This window comes from Octodon degus, unplaced genomic scaffold (genome assembly GCF_000260255.1).
Source record: "Octodon degus isolate 3935 unplaced genomic scaffold, OctDeg1.0 scaffold00003, whole genome shotgun sequence".
Taxonomy (NCBI): Eukaryota; Metazoa; Chordata; class Mammalia; order Rodentia; family Octodontidae; genus Octodon; species Octodon degus.
This window is the reverse complement of record NW_004524579.1, coordinates 23,449,225-23,469,035: the sequence shown is the minus strand read 5'-3', so window position 1 is coordinate 23,469,035 and position 19,811 is coordinate 23,449,225. Positions and strand designations below refer to the sequence as shown.

Sequence of the window (19,811 nt, the reverse complement as noted above, 5' to 3'; positions counted from 1 at the left end):
GAAAGAAAGAAATTTACAAAGACAAATATATTTTGTTTTACAGTCTTCCACAGAAAAGCTGATAAATGCTAAATAAATATCATATGAGGAAAGTTACAAATGTTCAGCTAAAGCCCAGCAATCTTCTCTTTCCCTGAATTTATCTTTCCATTTTGGGTTGTTGTTGAACAAAAGTTCAGTTTTGAAAAGGGTTAAGCATGCACAAAAGTGAGGCAAATAGTGTAATGGACGTCTTTGCACCCAGCACCCAAGTTCAACAGCTATCATGATTTATCACATCAGCTTTAATACTGTTTGTTTTTTTTCTCTCTTGATTTCTTTTTTGTTTGCTGGAAGATATGAAATTAAATCCTAAACCTTATGTCATGGAAACATAAACTTACATGCATATGTAAATATAAATACACATCTGTACATATATATTGAAACAGAATCTTGCTAAACTGCTCAGGCGAAGCTCAAATTTGCGACCCTGCTTCAGTCTCCCAGCGTGCTAGGATTACAGGCATGTGCTGCCATGCCTGGCCACAGTTCTCGTTCTCTTTCTAAAATGGATATGTTCTTACAAAATCACACCACCAATGTCACACTTACCAGAGATCTCTTTGCATCATTAAATTTCCACTCCATAACAAAATTTAAATTTTTTTTAAATTTTTAATCATTTATTTATACATTTATTTATTTTCTACAGGGTCTCACTACACAGCTTAGACTCGTACTGATCCTCCTGTCTCAATCTCCCCAGCAATGTACAGGCGTGTGCCCCCATGCCCAGTTGCAGTGGCTAGTTCGGCACGCCTGTACCTGCATGTAGTACCAGGGACCAAACCCTGGTTTTTGCGCTTGCCAGACAGACACTTGACTGCTGAGCTATCGCCCCAGCCCTTCATAACAAAATTTTCTGACATGTATAATATGTACATGTCCTCCAACTGTATGAAGTACACAGGATATATGTATATTACCTCCATAATTTGTACTAAAGAAATACTGCGTGCTGATGTAAAGTGAAATAGTTCGATGTGTACCTCTCACTGATGCTACTATAGACAGCAAACAGAGGAGATGCCAGCCTCGTTGCTCCATTGTAAATTTCCTTTATGACTACTGCACGGTTTCATCAAGTGATAACCAATGAAAGCTACAAATGTGATTTTATAATTCTATCATTTCTTATGTATTTACTAGCTGGAATTTTTCTTTAAAACGCATCACCCCTGAGGCTATTTGATCACCATGAAAAATAATTTAGAAAGGAAAAATCAAGATAAATAATTAATTATTCCCCTTAATTCCAATTACCTTGATAGCTTTAACAAGAGTGAACAAATTATAAACCAAGTGTTTATTTTCTAAATTATCTTGTTCTTCTTACTTCTTCTGGTTCAATTAAAGCTCTGGTAAGATGAAGATTTTTTAAACCCTGACAGGAACTAATATGTTTCCTTTTGAATAATGCAAATTCATAGAAATATAAAGGACCTCAGAGATCATCTATTTTAACCCCCACAGTGACCGAGTATGGAAACTAAGGCATGAAGATATAATATTGTGTTCAGTTCAGCAGGTATACCAAGACTAGAACCTAGATCTGCCAAATTTAAGGATCTCACCTGGTGACCTCTTAGACGATAATAGCTGCATTCTTCTATTCTTCTGTAGGTGAGGCAATGTGGTGACTATCTCACTTCAAGCCAAGGAGAAATGTGAGTTATCCAGATGAATTGTTAGCTTGCCATAGGTTGTTTTAAATAAAGGAATTCCTTGCTGAAGTGAATCTTTCTATTGAAGAATTCTTGGTAGTTTGCACTGGAACAAAAAACTGACAGTTCACTTTTGAAAGTAAAGATAATATGTCACTTCTATGTCTATTGAACCCGAAGTCCATAATCCTGCACTATAATTAAGAGGTCATCAGACAGGGTTCCTACTCCCTAGAATGTAACTGGAAAAGTCAAGCATCCATATAAAAATAGTCATAAAAGAATTATGACACACTTCTGGCCAGAATAGCAAAGATTTCCAAAGATAGCTGTGCTCATGGCCAAGAGATTAGGTAAGCAAAGAAGACTGTGGGCTTCACAGGGGAGAAAGAGCTAGGTTGTCCTGAGGACAAGCAAGACTTTGGGGCTAGACAATAGCTTGGAGCCATGATGAGGGGAAGGAAATGCCAAAGGAGGACCTAGTAAGTCCATTTCACTGGGATAAGAGATTTATTTTTAAAAGGATGTAAACACAGAGCCCTTTATTCTACCAGACCGGGAAAGCCACTGAGGAGCCATAGGCAGGAGAAGGTACACAGAAGTCCCAGGGATCCATCTGCCAGCACCAGTCCTGCTCAGGGACTGCCATCTATTACCTGGAAGACTAAGACCCCACCCTGGTTCATAGATTCTAACCCTTTTTGTGAAAGTAAACTTTGGAATGTTTGGGATAAAATAATTCTACTTGCACAGGCCATTTATAACTAGAATTTATCATGTTATAAATTCTTCCCCTCTGACCCTAAATCTCTCTCTTCAGTGCCATTTTTCCCTGTTCTTCCCTATTCAATCCTATTGCACACCTATGTAGTCAATAAACATTTATTTGATAATGTGCCAAGCACCATTCAAAGCACTGGAACATAGTAGTAGATAGAGGAGGCAAACCTCCTGTTCATTGAACTCACAACCTAGCAGAAAGACACAGTCAACACAATATGGGAGGAAATAAAACCAAATATTTCAGATTGTCAAGTGGGTATATGGTGATGGATAGCAAGTAACTGAGCTTGAGTAAACTCCTACAAATAGGGCCATTAACAAGGGCTTTCCCAAAGAGAGGACATTCGGTCTGACGCCTCAGTGATGAGACAGCGCTGGCATTCTGAGCCTGGGGAACATCATTCCAGACAGACAGCGCAGTGAATGCAAAGTTCCCCAGGCAAGACAGGGCTTCATGTGTCAAGGCATAAGAAGAAGCTCAGTGTAGGTGGAAGACAGTCAGTGAAGTTGTGACTGGTGCAGAATGGAATCAGAGGAGAGGAAAGGGATTATGGCATGTCGGTACATGTAGTTGTTGGGGGCAGCTTGTATTTGATTCTGAAGGTGACACTGGAAGGTTTATATGGGGAAATGACAAAGTCTGAACAGTGATTTTAAAAGACCACTATGATATGCAGAGAAGGAGGTTGACTATAGTGTTGTGTGGGAGTGCAGGTCTGGAGAACAGCTAGTTAGCCATCGACAGGATCGAGGTAGCCAGTGTGTGATATGTACGTGCAACAGAACGCCAAGTCACTGTGATGAAGACGGGACAGAGAGCTACATTCTGATATGGGTCGTCTGTGAGCGCGTAAGTGAGGCGCTAAAGAGTGAAGGGAAAATAGAGCAAAACCCTACAAGAGAAGACTGTGTATAAAAATGAATTCTGAGACTCAGTTTCAGACACTTTCCTAATTATTCTGCAAGAGTGGTCAGGCTAGCGTGGGCCACACAGTTAACCACCCTGTCACTGGCTCTGTCGACATTCCCAGTGTCTTCACCTGCAAAAGTCAGCCACAGGGCATCCGTCTGACGACACTGCTTGTACCTGAGTGACTGACAGATTCATAGTAGGACAGACCTGTGGTACAGACCCTGTCAGTCACGCCCGACATTTCCAGTCCAGGGCAAGTAAGGCAGCAGTGAGCATGCAGCTGAGCATCATGCTTCTGTCACATGAGAAGAACTGGCCTCAGCCTGGTGCACACCAAGGAAGGAGTTCCTTTGCTGAGTCTTCTGATTTGAAAAGGGAATTGAGATGGAGCGAAACAACACATACATGGGGAAGGCTAGAGAACAGGGGACAAAAAATTCTCTTCCATTGGGTATCTTCCAGGAGCACCAACGGTGTGTCTTCTTTTGTTCTGCTTTCCTCTCGCCTGACGCTTTCTTTCTATGTTCCTCCCCTTGTATCCTTTGAGAAAAGGCTTCAATCAGTCTCATCTGCCTCATTTCCAGATGGGATGCACTGAAGCTTGCTAAGTACTTTTATCGGTTTCAGAATACTATCAGGAAACATCACAGAAAGCAGCCAATTTGCAAACTTACAGATGGGACAGATACAATGTGGAAAAGTAAAAGAGATTTATTGAGCTAAGAAAACAAGTTTGTTGATGAAATAACTCATCACTGTTTAACTCAACAGAAGTGTTTTAAAGTTTAGCTTAATTGTTTCAGCACTCACTGTTTCCCACTTGAGTGAAGATGTGTATTTACAAAAAAATAAGAAGCACTTTGAAAATCTGGAGTGATGCCAGCGTGTATCCTCTGCCTGCGCATCCTGACATCTGTCCCTGGCAGTCTGGGTGACTGGAAATATTGGTCCATCCTTGTGTGTCTGTGTTTATAAGACCCATGAGACCAGAGGCAGGATCTATCAATGGCTGTTGATTTGAGCAGGGTCTGGTCCTACAGAAAGCCTTCTGGTGGGGACAGTGTGGCTGTCCTCACAACCCCAGGAGACAAGAAAAGATGATGGATGGGAATAGAACTTATCCATGCATTCCTTGTAGGCTTATCTTGTGGATAAACAGTAAATTTATTGCAGTAAATTGCTGGCGTCTTCCAGAGCCCTGGGATTTGGCCCTACATGGGGCTTTTGGCATGCAGCATGCTCCAGGACTTTTCGTGGAGAGTAACAGAAGCAGTGCATGATGTAATGTCATGCAACTGTCCCAACAAATGTGCATCGGTTCAGATTTGCTTGTCAGACCATGGCAGGCTGCTTCTGAGAAGGAAGCCCTGATGATAGACAAGCAGCAGTTCTATATTCTTGATCAGGCGAAGATTTGTTAAATTTAGCATCCTAGGGGCAGGGGAGATAGCTCTGTAGAATAAGCGCTTGCATGGCAAGCTCAAGGGCCTGCATTCAATCCCCAGTTCTGGAAAAAAAAAAACTTTAGCAACCTATCCTGGACCCCAAAGTCATAACAGAGTCATTCATTCATGCATTCATCACTCACGGAATTTACCTGAGTTTTCATGCTAGATATTAAAGAAGTAGAATCCAATAAGACTCAGCTCCTCCCCTCCATCCTCCTGGTCTGAGAGAGGAGGCCCATAAACAGTGACAGTCCAAGGTTGCCAGGGTGTGGCCAAGGCAGATGTATAGGACACCATAGGAGCACAGAGGAAGACATCTGATGCTGCCTCATGGTTGCTAGAGACATTCAGGAAAACTTCCTCAAGGTGCTGGTATCTGAACTGATTTTGAAAGGAAAATGAGCAAGCTCTTGGTGAATATTGTGCCAGGAAATAATAGACACCATCTTTCAGCTTTAGAAACTCCACCAAGAGTTATATCTTAGAGACCCTCATTGTGTATCTGATGAATGGCATGAGCCTTCTCCCTGGTAAATGTCCATGTACAATTATAGCACAATTTCTTAGGGCCATGGGCTTAAATCTCTCACACAAATCCCTAAGCATTTATGAGCCCCAAGTTAAAGGTTTGCCAAGAGACTATACCAGTCTGGAGGAGCCCTCAGAGACCATCTACACTGACCCAGTCCTTCACCAACAAGTAAACTATGTCTTGAAGAGGCCAGAACAGAAAACTTGTCTAAGGAGGCACAACCCGTGATTCACGGACAGGGAGGCCAGCAAAGGACGGAGGGCACCTGCAGCCCCCAGACCCAGTGATGTCTTTCCCACAGGGATATTTCCTGGCTGGCACCTGAGCTATGTGGATGTAAAGGACAACTCCCGCGATGAGACCTTCCGCTTCCAGTGTGACCGCTGGCTCTCCAAGAGTGAGGGTGACAGGCAGACAGTTCGTGACATTCCGTGTGCCAACAATGAGATCCGAGAAGAGCTGGAGGAAACCAGTATGTGGAGACTGTGTGGGCCTGGCTGTGCTGTGATACCTGGGCTGAGGCCACATGCTAGAGGAGGGTGGGCTTGGGAGGAGGTGGGAAGCACCATGACACAGCTTGGCAGAGTCAGAAGCTCAAGGAGGGAGATGCTATGGGAGGCCAGTGCCTTAGTACACACCTCAGTGTTGCTTGGTGAGTCGGGAACTGCAAAAATACTGGTGTCAATTCATGGCCTTGAATCACAGGAAATAATTAGGTAGCAGGAAACTCACTGGGGACAAGTTCATCCTGACCTGCAGGCTGTGCTGGGCTGTGCAGTTCAGTGTGAAGTCCTCCCTGGTTTATTTTTATAACATGAACTAAATTCAATTGATGCCTGTGGCAATGGCTGCTGAATCCAGCCTTCCTAGAAACAACACAAGAGGAGCAAGTATTTCCATTGGCTACTCTCTGTCCCTCCTCCAGGGGATATTTAAAGGGAAAGATGTCCTAAAGGTGGACTGTCATCAAGGCTCAGGAAGCATGTTCTTAGTACACATACTAGAGTCTGGGCCAGCCCCCTGGAGGAAGGCTCACAAAAGGCAGAACCAATGCAAAGAGGAGATTTTTCCAACCTTATTTTCCAATCTTTGCAACTAAGAGGTAAGCGCCCCCGGATTTCAGTGTGTCAGCTCAGCAGAATTTTTTGCTCCCTCCTGTAACCCATAGTCCTATGTGAGTGCTTAATGGGTGATCTTCCGTGGTGTAACTTAAAGACCAAAGTTCTTTCCATCGAAGTATCTGCCATTTCCAACATGTAGCTCCCACATTTCTTACAGAAAGGAAGAGATCCTGGAGAAAGCCTCCCCTGCCATCCTACCACAATAACTCACATTCTATTGGTAAATACTAGTCATGTGGCTCTGCCAGAGCACCTGGGAGCTGTGGTCCCTGACTGGCAGCCTCTTGTGCAGAACCACCTTCCGCTGTGGAAGGAAAGTATCCATGGTTGGTGAAGGCACCTACCTATCTGTGCCAGGTTAGCCAAACTGCCCACTGGTGAAATTAGCTGTCTTGAGAGATAGCCAGCCCTGAGTGCCTAAGAACATTTAAATCAAGGCTGACCACCTATTTGTCAAATTTTCTATAGGGGAATTCAGAAGGTGAGTCCCCAGCTTCATCATTGTACTTCCTGAGGAGTCACCGGATGCCCAGTTTTATTGTGAATGGTATAAGTGATGCATACTATCTTGTGACCCTAGAGTGTTTTTATTGATCTTTACACTTGTGTTATTCTCTCTGTGTTACCTAAAATACCCCACAGATGAAGGACAACCTTACTCAGGTATGTCATTCTCTGCAATGCTGGTAAAGTTGGGGGTCTCATAAATGCTCAGTAAGTTAATGCCCAGTGACTAGAAGACATGGTGCTTTTCCTCAGAGCCTCACAATACAGTGAGAAGGAGAACCTCACACCACTTATACAATACAATAGCAACGATAAGCAATAGAGGCTCCTCAGGCCATTGGTGCTGTAAGAAGAGATTTGCAATGCTTAGACCAAAATCGCTGAGTCACATTCTCAGATTTCCAAACAACCAAATAGCTGCCGAGCCCCTTGGGACTTAGGTTGGCAGGGAGTTTGCAGAGGGAAGTATTAGTTCTGGCAGGATTTGTGGTTGTGGGAGATAAGAAGGCAGGAGCATCAGCCAGAAGAGGGCCTGGACAGATGTGTCATTGCCACCAACCTGCAGGGGGCAGCACAGCACATTCTGAGCTGCCCTTGGAGCCAGGCGGCCACGCTGCGCTCTCTGGAGGTCTACCCTGGGGATTATCATGGATGCAGCTTGAGTCAGACACTCCAACCCACGGCTACACCTATCCAAGTAACCATATGGCAAACCCATGTTAAACACCCAGAAACCATGCCCTATTCTGACTTCAGGGGACACGTGTGAATAAAACCAGACCCCACCGTTGTGGCACTTGCCCAGTGACTTTTGATCAGCTACCAACCTTTGTTTCTAACCTTCATGTTTGCTCACTTGGAATCCCAACTCTCAGGATCACCAGAAAATGATTTGCTGGAATGCATATGCACAGCACCTGCATCTTGTCTCCTGCATCTATTCGAGTTCACTGTGATTATTAGGGCGGAGCTGCCTAGTGCTTGCTGCTTCCTCTCCTAGGTGCTGACAAACCATTTCCTTCACAGAACCCAGGAGCCACCTTGAAGTCACCAAGGTCTGCTTACAGAGCATTTCTTAGCTTCTGCTGGGAAAACACAGTGGCAGTGGGATAGCCCTGTGGTGTGATGGCTTAGTTCCTGGGCTGGCATCTGGCTGCAAAGCACCTTCCTGCTGCAGGGCTGTGTGTGCCTCTTTCTCTGGAACAGGCTACCTGCCTCTTTGCCTGGTACATCCTATTTGTTTCAGAGAGCAGGGACTCTCCCAGGCAGAAGTCACAAGGGCAAAGAGCTTGCTGAGGGGTCAGGACTGAGGAAACACTGGGCTGAAGGCTTAGCAGCCCTCACCACCACTGTCTCGATCCTGTCTCTGAGATGTAAGCCAAGAGATAGAGTGATTCCTGGGGATCCAGAATCCCAAACCCTTAAGGACTCATGGGCATCCCCAAGAACTATACATATGGGGCTACTCCAGACTACTTTTTTCCCTCTGCATGTAAGCTACATTCCCAGCCTGGTCCCTGGGAACAGGGACTGCACACATTGGACCACCTCAGAATCTTTGCCTGTATTCTTTCCTCTTCCTGGAACATCTGCCCATCTTCTGTTGACTGTGACCTTGGCTCTTCCCCAAGGCCATGTTCAAATGCCCCCACCTTCTTCAAGCTTCCTGTGATTAGCCCTATCATTCACTCCTTCACTTAATAAATATTTGAGGGTCTAAAATGTACCAGGGACTGTTCGAGGCATGTCAGAATCTATCCGTGAGTAAAAGGCTGGTTCCAGCCTTCATGGAGCTCACATTCAAGGATCAGCAATAAACAAATACATAACAAAACAATAGATGATAAGAATTTTGTTTATTAATAAAAGATAATGAACAAAAAAATGACATGGAATGTTACAAGTTGATAAGCACAAGAGATGACAAGAGGTAAGGTAAGCCAGAGGGAATTGGGTTACAATTTTAATCCTGGTGGTCAGGGTGGGCCTCCCTGAGAAGGTGGCATTTTGGTAAGGAAGAGAGGATAGAGTGAATTAAGCCGCTCTGGCAAAAGCATGCCCTACAGAGGGAAGGAGCTCTGTGGAAACCTCAGGCTGGGGTGAAGAGGCGGGAGTCTAGAGAGGGCAAGAGAGAAAGTTCTAGCAGTTCAGGTGGGGGAGGTCAGGGGAGCCAGCTTCCTCTCACTCCACAGCAATTTACCCTCCTTCGCTAGGTGATCATGCTGTGCCTCATATGCTCTAGGGCTGCAGAGTAAGTTCTAGCGTCACCACAGTAGGGTCCATTCTTCACAATGGGTACCTACTGGACAAAGGCTGCATGAACAAGTGTCTGTGTAGACATGCTGAGTGGAACAGCAGGGCAGGGAGGTTGCTATGAGGCATCAGGATGGGGCTACGTGCTGGATGAGTTCAGGGGTCTCCTGGGGTCCGTTTCCTGCTAGGACTTTCTCCACTGCTTTCCCAAGCTGGGTCCTGCTCTCTCCACTTCTCCCTTACCTTCTCAGCATATGATCTCTGTGTTGCATCGTTGGTGATTTGCCCGTCCCAAGAGCCAGGCCCCAGTATCTCTCAAGAACTCATCCCCACCTACAGCTTCAGTCCCAGAAACTCCCAAATTCACCAGCAAAGAGATTGCTACTATAAATAAAGTAGGAAAGCTCACCCTAGCCACAGAACTGGACAGTTCTCCTGACAGCTCCTGCCTGTGGCCATTCTGATCTGCCTTTCCATTCCCAGGTCATGGTTCAGGGTCAAACAAAAAGGCCTTGAGAGAGTGGCTGCTATGCTCCCTGAGGTGGGCGGCTGCTGTGCTCCCCGAGGTGGGTGGCTGCTTCCCCCCACTGACCCTCTCCCACTTCCTCCATTGCAGCCTACGAGATTGTCATAGAAACGGGCAACGGGGGTGAAACCAGGGAGAATGTCTGGCTCATCCTGGAGGGCAGGAAGAACCGCTCCAAAGAGTTTCTCGTGGAAAATTCTTCCAGACAGCGGGCCTTCAGAAAGTAGGAAGAGGGGTGCCTGTAGGGAATGGGTGAGGGGTGGGGAAGAGAAAGACTCCTTGAGGGAACTATAGGGGTACAAATGGTCCTAATCAGCGGGTGCTTATTGGGAACCTACTGTGTGTCTGTGCCAGGATCTGCTGCAAACATGATTCTGTGTCCATGTAGACACAGAGCTCACCTCCTCACCTTCTACCACAGACACCCCAAGCCCACCTCATCTGCTACCTCCAGAACTGCTTACTTGGTTTCCACGCTTCCCTCAACTCCACCACTGTTTCTTTATCTTAGTCCATTCAGGCTGCTATAACACAGTGTCACTGCCAAGTGGCTTGTAAAGAATAGTGACTTCCCTCGCAATCTGGAGGCTGGAAGAGCAAGGTACCAGCAGAGTCAGAGTCCAGTGGGGATCCACCTCCTACTTCATAGAGCCATCCAAACTGGTTTCTCATGTGAGGAAGGGTGAGAGAGCTCTCCAGGGTTGCTTTTTGAAGGGCACTAGTCCAGTTCACGAGGGCCTCACCCTCATTACCTGATCATTTTCTAAGGCTCCCACTCAAGTACCGTTGCCCTGGGTTTAGGTTTCAACACATGAATTTTGGAGGAACATAAGCTTTCAGATTACAGTAACATTTTATTCAAATTCACTTTCCAGTGGGGACAAAGCCTGAGCTCTTTATATACACACTTGCAGACCACCACAGATTATCCATACTCCCATCCTCTCAAAATCATTTCCTGCACTGAACCGAAATTCTTCCCAAGCTGTCCATGCCTCCACACCTTTCTATTCTGATCCACAACTTGGATAATATAGTCCACGTCAGGAGACACCTTTCTCCTGTGCTCCTTAGGTCTCACCACCATCCTCATCTCTACACCTGTGATGTCACCCTCCCTCCTTCATCCCACTTAACAATACTGCTACTCATTGGTGCCACATCCAGGCAGCTGGTAGGGTTTTTTCATTCTGAGTGTCTTGTTCCAAAATTAGGCTGTATCTCTCAAGGAATGCAGCACTGACATCAGGCCTTGCCTGCCATGGTACCCTGGAATGCAGTCAGCACTTGATAAATGCTTACATTCTTCAGTGGGCATGGACCGTTCACTGAACACATCTTTATTTATTACAGAGGGACTACAGACACATTTGAGTTTGACAGCGTCTACCTAGGAGACATTGCCTCCATCTGTGTGGGTCACCTGGCCAGGGAGGACCGGTTCATTCCCAAGAGAGAGCTGGTCTGGCATGTCAAGACCATCACCATCACTGAGATGGAGTACAACAATGTGTATGCATGGCATGGGGCAGGGCTGGAGGCTGGACTGTGGGTACAAGGGCAGGGAATGAGAAGGTGGCCCCGTCAAGGCTGAGGTTGCCCCATTCAGGAGGCCTACAAGACAAGATGAGAAGACGCAGTTGTCCTGTCTGGAGCTATTTGCACTATGACTCTACCCCCAGAGGGAGGAGATTAGACTAGGAGACCTTAGAGTCGCTCCTTTGCATCCAAGGAGGCTGCCCTGAAATAATGCTGAGCAAGTCACATGGTGCAGGACAGCAGAGCCTTGCCTTGCCTTTCCCTTCCCTCTGTAATGACACAGAAATAAGCTCTGAGGCCTGCTGCTCAGGTGGTTGCAGTGAGAGCCTCCCCAGTAGGGAGTGAGGAACTAGAGAAAAGCAGAGCCATCTAAAGGCGCACCGTGGGTCCCACAAGGGACTCTGCATCTCTGCCATCAGGGCTTTCTGGAGACTTGGACATTTCAGAAGCTTAGGAGCCTTAGTTACCCTGGCAACATAGATGCAGCTGGCAATTTGTCTAATTAAAACCATTTGATAACCATGCTGGAAGCCACAGAGGGCCCTGAGGCTGAGGAAGGTCAGGAAGACTCAGAGAAGCAGTCTGGGAGGGTACAAAGTGAAAGCCAAGGCCAAGGCTTGCCGGGAAGAGTGAGCAATTCCGAGTGTGCTGCCTACAAGGCCAGCCTGCCTCTGCTTGCTGGGGCAACCTGCCCAGGACCACTCCTGACTCCTGTCCCACCACACCCCTTCCTGGGACTGGCCCTATGCATTGACACCCAGCAACCTTTCCTAATCCCTCCAGCTAGGCACAACCTTTCCTAATCCCTCAGCCCTCAGTCCAGTCCCTTTTCTTAGGTTCTGACTTCAGAAGCTTAAGTGTCTCAAAGCAGTGGCTGTCCATGCTCAACCTGTGACCCTGCAGGTTCCCTGCATTTGTGTGCCCCCGACCAACCTTCTCCTTGGGGGACTGGGCAGGAAAGGGTTCTGACCTCTCCTCTTCTGTCTTAGTCATTGTAAACACCATAGACTAGAAAACTTAAAGAATGTACCGTTACTTTTCACAGTGATGGAGGCTGAAAGTACAAGATTAGGGTGCCAGCATGGTCGGGTTCTGGTGAGGGCCCTCTTCCAGGCTTACAAACAGCCAGCTGCTCAAATTTCAGCATGGCAGATAGCAAGCTTTGGTGCCTCTTCCTCTTCTCTTTTAGTGTGCTAATCCCATCACAATGGCTCTATCCTCATGACCTCATCTAATTATCTCTTGAAGGGCCTATCCCCAAATATCATCACATTGGGTGCTAGGGATTCAACACATGGATTTGGAAGGGGACAGAATTCAATTCACAGAAACTTCTTTCCTGGGCTAGAACAGCATTCATTGCTTTTTAAGGAAGAGCCCAGCCTGTATTAAAAAAAAATCCTACAGACACTGCTGGATATGGCTGCAGGACTAAGAGCTGAGAGCAGCACCAAGAGTTGACTCACTCAGAGAGTCAAGGCCAGGTTCGAGCCCTTGGACTGCCTGGTGCTGCCTCCTACCCTGTGGAGAGTGGGTACTGATGCTGTACCTCTGTAAACACCCATAATAAGAAAATAAAATGACAATGTAAAATAGTCATCCCTTCTTTAAAGCCATGAGTGAGAGATGGGACAGAGGAACAGGGAGATTTCAGAACCTTTTAGTACTTTTAGCCTCAGGAGTTAAGGGGAAACCTCTCACCCCACAGTCCTGGGTTGAGTTGTGGGATTTTTGCACTCTTGAGAAAGAAGCAGCCTCTCCCAAGAGCAGCATCTAATCCTGCCTGTTGTCTGCTCATGGTGGGCCTGGAGAGAGAGAAAGAGAAGTCTTTAGGGAGAGGTTCTTCCTCAAGTGAAGAAGTCCAGGTCCCGGATGCTGAAGCTGTCCTCAGCTTGCGGTGTGGCCTCAAGTGGTTGCCATCACCTCTTTGGACCTCAAACAACTTCTGCTTGAGTCTGGCCAGAGGGAAAGAGGCCAGGAATACCAAGCTGAGGAGCCCTCAGAAGTCCCAGCCCACCCCTGCCTGCGCAGGTCTTGAGACTGTAGTTTTCTGAGAATAAGAACCTATCTCAGTCCAGAAATATCACCTGCGTCCAGCTGGAGAACTTTGAAGGTGGGTTTAATCATTGCAGCTATTTATGTGGCAGCATTCTAAGGCCCACTTTTACTCTGCATTATAAATACCTCTTGGCACTGCGCATGTGTCATTGTTCCTTGCCAGCAATGGCCTTAACCATGTTTGAACTTCCATGGAGTACAAATGAATTTAATCACAATCCCTTGTAAGCACAATAACCTCAAATTCCTTTTGTTATTTCTTTTCTTTAATAACCTCAAATTTCTGTCCTCCAAACTTTCACATTTTGACCTTCTTCAGTGTGCTTTTCACCTTTCTCTCCAGCTCTTGTTTGTCACTATTGTGTTCAGCATTTTGGTGGAAGGGCAGGCAGAGAGGATTTTATTTATTAAGTCAAAAGCACTTGTATGGTTTTATCTCAATAATAGATAGAAAAGTAGGTAAAAGAAGTACAATTTCCCTAACGAGGTGGCCACCATGAGCATTGATTTCCTTTTCTCTGGCATGTTTCTACTATTTTACATGTACAGTGTCCACAGAAGGGTGATCATGTTACATCTGTTTTTAAAATTCAGATCATTTGTTTTGTTCTCCTTCTTTTGCTTTTGCTTTTATTCTTACTGGCTAACCTCCCCCCATCTCCAGCTAGAGCCATGACTCCGCCAAATCCTTAAGTTTCACATTTTTGTAATCTTCTAATTATGTCTATTAGAAAACATTTCCTTATAGCTACACCAGGGAATATGTTTTAACCATTCAAAACACTGAATTAAATATGTACCAGATGACTTGGAGCCATTCCCGGAAGTATTGTTGAGAGGGAAAGGCAAGAGATGAGAAAACATGTCTTACGTGATGCTGTTTAGTAGAGGGAATACTGACACTCCCGTATGTCCACGTGCATGTGGGTGCAGGGAGAGCTGGAGAGAATGGAAAGGACCTTGGCAGTCTGCACCCTCAACCATCAGACAGGTTATCTGAGGTAAAGATGGGGTGCTGGAGTAGAAAGGGGGAGAACGAAAGAGACAGAGCAGAGTAAAAAGGAAAAGAAAGAGTGCATTTGAAGAAGCGTCCACATGGCCACATGACTTATGCCTTTATATACAGCTATGTTTGCTGGTGGGCATGTGCATAAAGAAATGTACTTTTTAAAAAACATTTTATGGCACAGAATGCAAGCATATCGCCCTCCAAGAAATTCTGGCATGTAATAAAAATCAAAATGCATCAAGTGGGGAAGAAAGATCGCAAAAGAGACTAAACATTTCCCGTGAAGCATCTCCATGGCTTGCTCTTCAGAGGCAGAAAGGCTCCTGGCTCTAGGAAGGAGGAACTAAGGGGTGACTTTTCACCTCCAAACCTTAGTTCCTCCTTCCATGAAACAGGAGAATGTCAGAGCTGGTAAGGAGATCCTAGAATGCAAAACCCTGGTCTTTGGTAAGAAACCACATTTTTGTGCTGTTTGTTCATCTAGGGCTGGGTGTGTGGCTCAGTGGCTCAGCATGTGTTTAGGAATAGTTGAGACCCTGGTTCAACCCCTGTTCCAAAGGGGAAAAAAGTAATATAAAATAGGGTTTGATTTTTTTACTGTTTCACTCCCCTTTCCATTTCTGCATTCCTGAGGTCCCTAGCTGGTATCAGAACCACTCATTTTTGTTCACTTTTTCATTTTAATTTGTATTGTACATATTTGTCAACATAGCGATCACATCCATCATGATGCCTAATATATCCCAAGTCTTCTTTGTTCCCATCCCCCTTCCCTCCCGTCACCCCTTCTTCCCCTCCCCCATCCTTCTCCCTCATTTCCCTTCTCATGTGAACATGTTCTTCCCACTGCCCAATGTCTGTCCTCCATTATGCTCCTTGTTGACCCTTTGGTTTTCTCACACACGAGAAACAATATGATATTGAAATGTGTATTTCCGGTTTTTACTTAAAATTATTTTACTTCAGATTTTGGTCTTAAGATATCAGTGCTATTGTCAAAGCTGCTCATATGCTAGCAGTTTGATGTGGGAAGTAAGCATAGCAATTGTTCCTTCCAAAGCCAGGAAGTGATAAGCAAGGAGACCAGTTACAGTGCCTTGGTATTCTCCAGGTGGATGACGGTCCTGACTCAGACCAGAGCAGGATAGGCAGTGAGATACTGGGTGGCCTGATTCTGGATCCATGTTGCAGATCGGGTCAGTGAGCTTTCCTTCCAGATTGAATGTAGAGTGTGGGTGACCAGAAAAGTAGAAAAATGAAGGAACAACAGGAAGGATGAGGTGTCACTCTACTGTAAATTTTAACATAGACCCCAGATTTACATTTTAAAGCCCATAGTTCCCAGCCTCAATATCTTGGGTTGGAATCCTAGGAAAGAACCATTTATGATGACAGGCTATGTGGGGGAGGATGTGACCCTGGCTGGTGTCCCCTGAGCACCATTCTGTCCCACCCTCTACCAGGTATTTCTTTAACTGCGACTGCCTCATTCCCCTCAAGAGGAAGAGGAAGTACTTCAAGGTGTTTGAAGTTACCAAGACAACAGAGAGCTTCACCAGCAAGATCCAGAGCCTGGTGCCCGTCAAGTATGAGGTCATTGTGACGACAGGCTATGAGCCAGGGGCAGGCACCGATGCCAACGTCTTTGTGACCATCTTTGGGGCCAATGGGGACACAGGCAAGAGGGAGCTGAAGCAGAAAGCATGCAACCTCTTTGAGCGGGGCAGCACTGACCGCTTCTTCCTGGAGACGCTAGAGCTGGGCGAACTGCGCAAGGTGCGGCTGGAGCATGACGGCAGCGGCTACTACTCGGGCTGGCTAGTGGACAGGGTGGAGGTCACCAACACCAGCACAGGGGTGGCCACTATCTTCACCTGTGGGAGGTGGCTGGACAAGTCCAGGGGGGATAGACTTACCTGGAGAGACCTCTTTCCTTCTGTGTGAAAGGCAGGGTTGGCCACACCTTCTTGCCTGCACCTGGATGTTCAGCACCCTCTCCTGAGCCTTCTAGGGGCAGGGGCCAGGGGCCAGAAGTCTACTGAGAACCTCAGGACCTTTCAGAGGCAACTACTTGTGTGGGTGACTATCTGTGGAATTCTTCTCCCAATCTGTTGAATGTACAAAATTTGGAGTCAGTATGTGTCATAATTTGTGACTGCTCAAAAATACCTCATTGCATTTCCTTTTCCTATAATTACAGTCATGGCCAGGCTAGATGAAAAAGTGGGGCTTCTCTTCCAGGGGAGAGAACTGGGGAAGCAGAGGCCATCAAGATTGTATATTTTAAGCAAAACCTAATTAACACTTCTTTCCCAAAAAGCTAGGCTAATTAAATTATTATCAACCACACCCCACAAGAACTCATCATAGCATCTGCTCAGGGAGAAATGGATGCTTTTCCCTTGAGTCAATAAATCCAGTGGCAAGTGGAGAAAAACATCAGGATGAAGTGTTTGGGGAGATTTATGGACCTGTGGGAAGTAGAGGATTATTTCTGCCACTGTAAAGAGAACACATGGCCAGGGAGCTGCTGGTTAGCCCAGTCTGCAGTCACTCAATCGAGACAACACAAGGTGATGGAGGTGGCCGTGGAGCAGCCAAACCTCTACTAGCGTGAGCTGGGAGTGCTAGTTAACCTATGACTCCTGTGGTTCTCTGCAGGCAGACTTGAACTGAAAGCAGAGGGAATCAGGGACAAAACAAAGACATAGTCTCTGCCCTCATGAAGCACATGACCTTGATGGAGTGAGAGCAGGAAAAACACATACTTGTGCATGTATGCACAAAGATACATGCACACACACATACATTCACATATGAACCCATGTACATATACACACAGATGGACACACGTGTATACAAACATACACACATCTCCTCCCTGGTCAGTCGTCATAGACCAGGCAAAACCCAGGCACAGCTCAGTCTCTGACTTGTGATTTTCAGCAAGCAGCAAGGCAGCAGGAAGGAGAGCAATGTGGAAAGTCTCCCTCCAGTAAGGTACCAGTTCCAGCTTCTGCAGCCCCGCAGTGTTACCTGAGCTTTCTATCCTAGGCTGATCTACACTCTCAGAGAGGCTTTGTGACTGGGGGCAAATCCAGGGAGGTCTCTGAGCTCTCCCAGGAAGCTGAAATGCATGGGCTCCAAGGACAGCCCACCTGGGCCTGCATCCCAGCTCTGCCTCTTAACAGCCTGAGTCCTTGGGCACATTGTTTCATTGCTAAAGGTGATGGTCTCAAACTCCTCTGCATGCCAATAGGCAACAGAAAGTCTAACAAGCACTGGATGCTATAAAATCTGTTTCCAGTCAATGTCCAATAAAATAGAAAAACCAAAATATCAAACTAAAATGAGCCCCCTCCCAGCCTCCAGTGCAGCCAGAGGGAGGGCTGAGAGTGTGAGTATGCGCACAAATGGGTTGAATGCGTACACGTGTGTGCAGGTGTATGAGTGTGCATGCGCTGTGAGCCAGCCTCATCTCTTTCCCTGCCTTGCCCTACTCCATTGTTACCCCACCTGCCTCCCACTTTCTGACTCCCTTAGGGGAGGCCCAGAGGTGAAGGAGGAGGAATCTCCTAACTCTGTGTGCTGCTGTGGCTGTGACACCAGATACAGAAACTACAGAAGTGAGATCATGCCAAATCCTGGGAGTCCACAACAGTTTGCATAGGTGAAGCTTCACAAGGATGGGGAGTTTAGCTGAATGGGGCTTCAGCTGAAAGGATCCAGCTTTGACGAGAGAGTAGGTGGCCAAGCTGTTCATGCAACAGAGAGCTTTTCTGATATCCGGGGGCGTGACTGGCAAAAGTCCAGTGGTTTCCATTGGCCAGTGGAAGCATCTTGAAAGAAATTTCTTCTTGTGAACCCTGGGTGGTTATGGGCATCATGTCCTAGGAATTTCTGGGTTGCTCTTTTTTTTTTTTTTTTTAATTTTATTTATTTATTTGGGTGTGTGTGTGTGTGTGTGTGGCCAGCTCAGCCCACCTGGGGGCGGGGCTGGCTGGCATGTGGTGCTGGGGGATTGAACCGTGGTCCCTTTGCGTTGCTAAGCTTGTTCTAAGTAGGTGCTTTAGACCACTGAGCCATCTCACCAGCCCTGGGTTGCTCTTGTAGTTGGTATTCTGGCTTTGTGGTTCTTCTGATAGGGACGACAGGTGCTTGGACTATTGGAGCTGCTGAAGAAGCGCAAGCATGAGGGCAGAAGAGATGAACAAGAGAAAGGAAAAGAAAACACATACTAGTGTCAGCAGGATATAAGACAAATGACCCCCCCCCCCCGGTTTGGATGAACCATTTTTCAAATGATCGACATGTGTATGTACAAAATGCATAGCATCTGACCCAAGAGCTAGGACAGCAAAAAGGACAGACATAAATGTAGAGAAGATGCCATCTTAGTACTTGCTGTATCTCTGTAGGTTCAAGCGAAGGGCCAGAGTTATTAGCAAAAGTGGCCTCCCAGTCCCCCAAAAGGAATCTAGGCATCAGAGGTGCTTTCTACAGAGAAATTTGTGGAGAACTGAGAACATATTACACAGTTCTGTGGTCTCTAAAATTAGTGATTGTTAAGTTAACTAAGGGCTAATGAAGTTAGAGGTCTTATTTAGGACTTTTTTCCCCTCAGTAACAATCCCCTCATCTTGTGTGAACATTCTGCTTTTGTGCTTCTGTCAAGATCTAGAAATGGATCTGTTTAAAAAGCACAAGAGTAGAGAAGCAGCATGCCATGCTAGCAAGGGTAATAGTTAACTGCATCCAGGGTTTATTTCTTTGTCCTAGCTTCTTGCCCCACCATGGTGGTCTCTAATGGTTTGGTTTGATGTCTTTCTTTCTGGACCTAGACAGCATTTGGACTTTGCACCATAAGCCCTTCTGAGGGTGTGGGCCTCCCTAACTCCTTGGTTAGATTATAGGATACTCCAAGAGGCCCTAGCTTTCTTTGCTCTGATAAATATTGGGCATTTGGGCCTCTCTGCCTTCAGCTGCCAGCCCATCTCTGTCTCTAGGTACAACAGGCCACTGTGTCCTGAGCTGGGGGACGTGGGTCTGTGCCTTCTCCAAGCAGCCCCACTGAATCCCTGTCACTGCTTTTGGGTGGCTGCCAGAAGCCTCATAACAGCTTTCTTCCCTCAGATCCACTACTCCACCCTTCCCCTTCCATGCCTCATTTCAACCAGGAGGAGGGGGCTCAGCTGAGAGTCCAAACCAATTTTCTGCCATGTCCTTTAGCAAAACCTGCACAGTGGTTTCACTGCCGAATAAGGCATCTGTGGTGTCTTGATTTAACCAAAAGTGGTACAGAAAAAGCCTCAAATTCTTCTTCTGTTACCACGGTACTTAATAAGTGCTGGCCTAGTGTTTCCGAGCAAAGTACTGTGCCCTTAATCAATGTTCTTGCCACCCCTGCCCTGCAGTG

The 19,811-nt window shown here is 46.3% G+C and overlaps 1 protein-coding gene across 2 annotated transcripts in view; it reads left to right on the top strand.

Moving 5' to 3' along the window:
- Positions 1-16,359, top strand: part of Loxhd1 (lipoxygenase homology domains 1) — a 175,933-nt gene extending 159,574 nt beyond the window's left edge. For both annotated transcript variants that reach the window (XM_004623623.1, XM_004623622.1), the window contains 4 exons: positions 5,684-5,854; positions 9,880-10,012; positions 11,143-11,301; positions 15,859-16,359. In XM_004623623.1, the coding sequence (XP_004623680.1) occupies positions 5,684-5,854; positions 9,880-10,012; positions 11,143-11,301; positions 15,859-16,339 (944 nt within the window). In that variant the 3' untranslated portion in view covers positions 16,340-16,359. The remainder of the gene's footprint in view (positions 1-5,683; positions 5,855-9,879; positions 10,013-11,142; positions 11,302-15,858) is intronic.
- Positions 16,360-19,811: the final 3,452 nt, after the last annotated feature.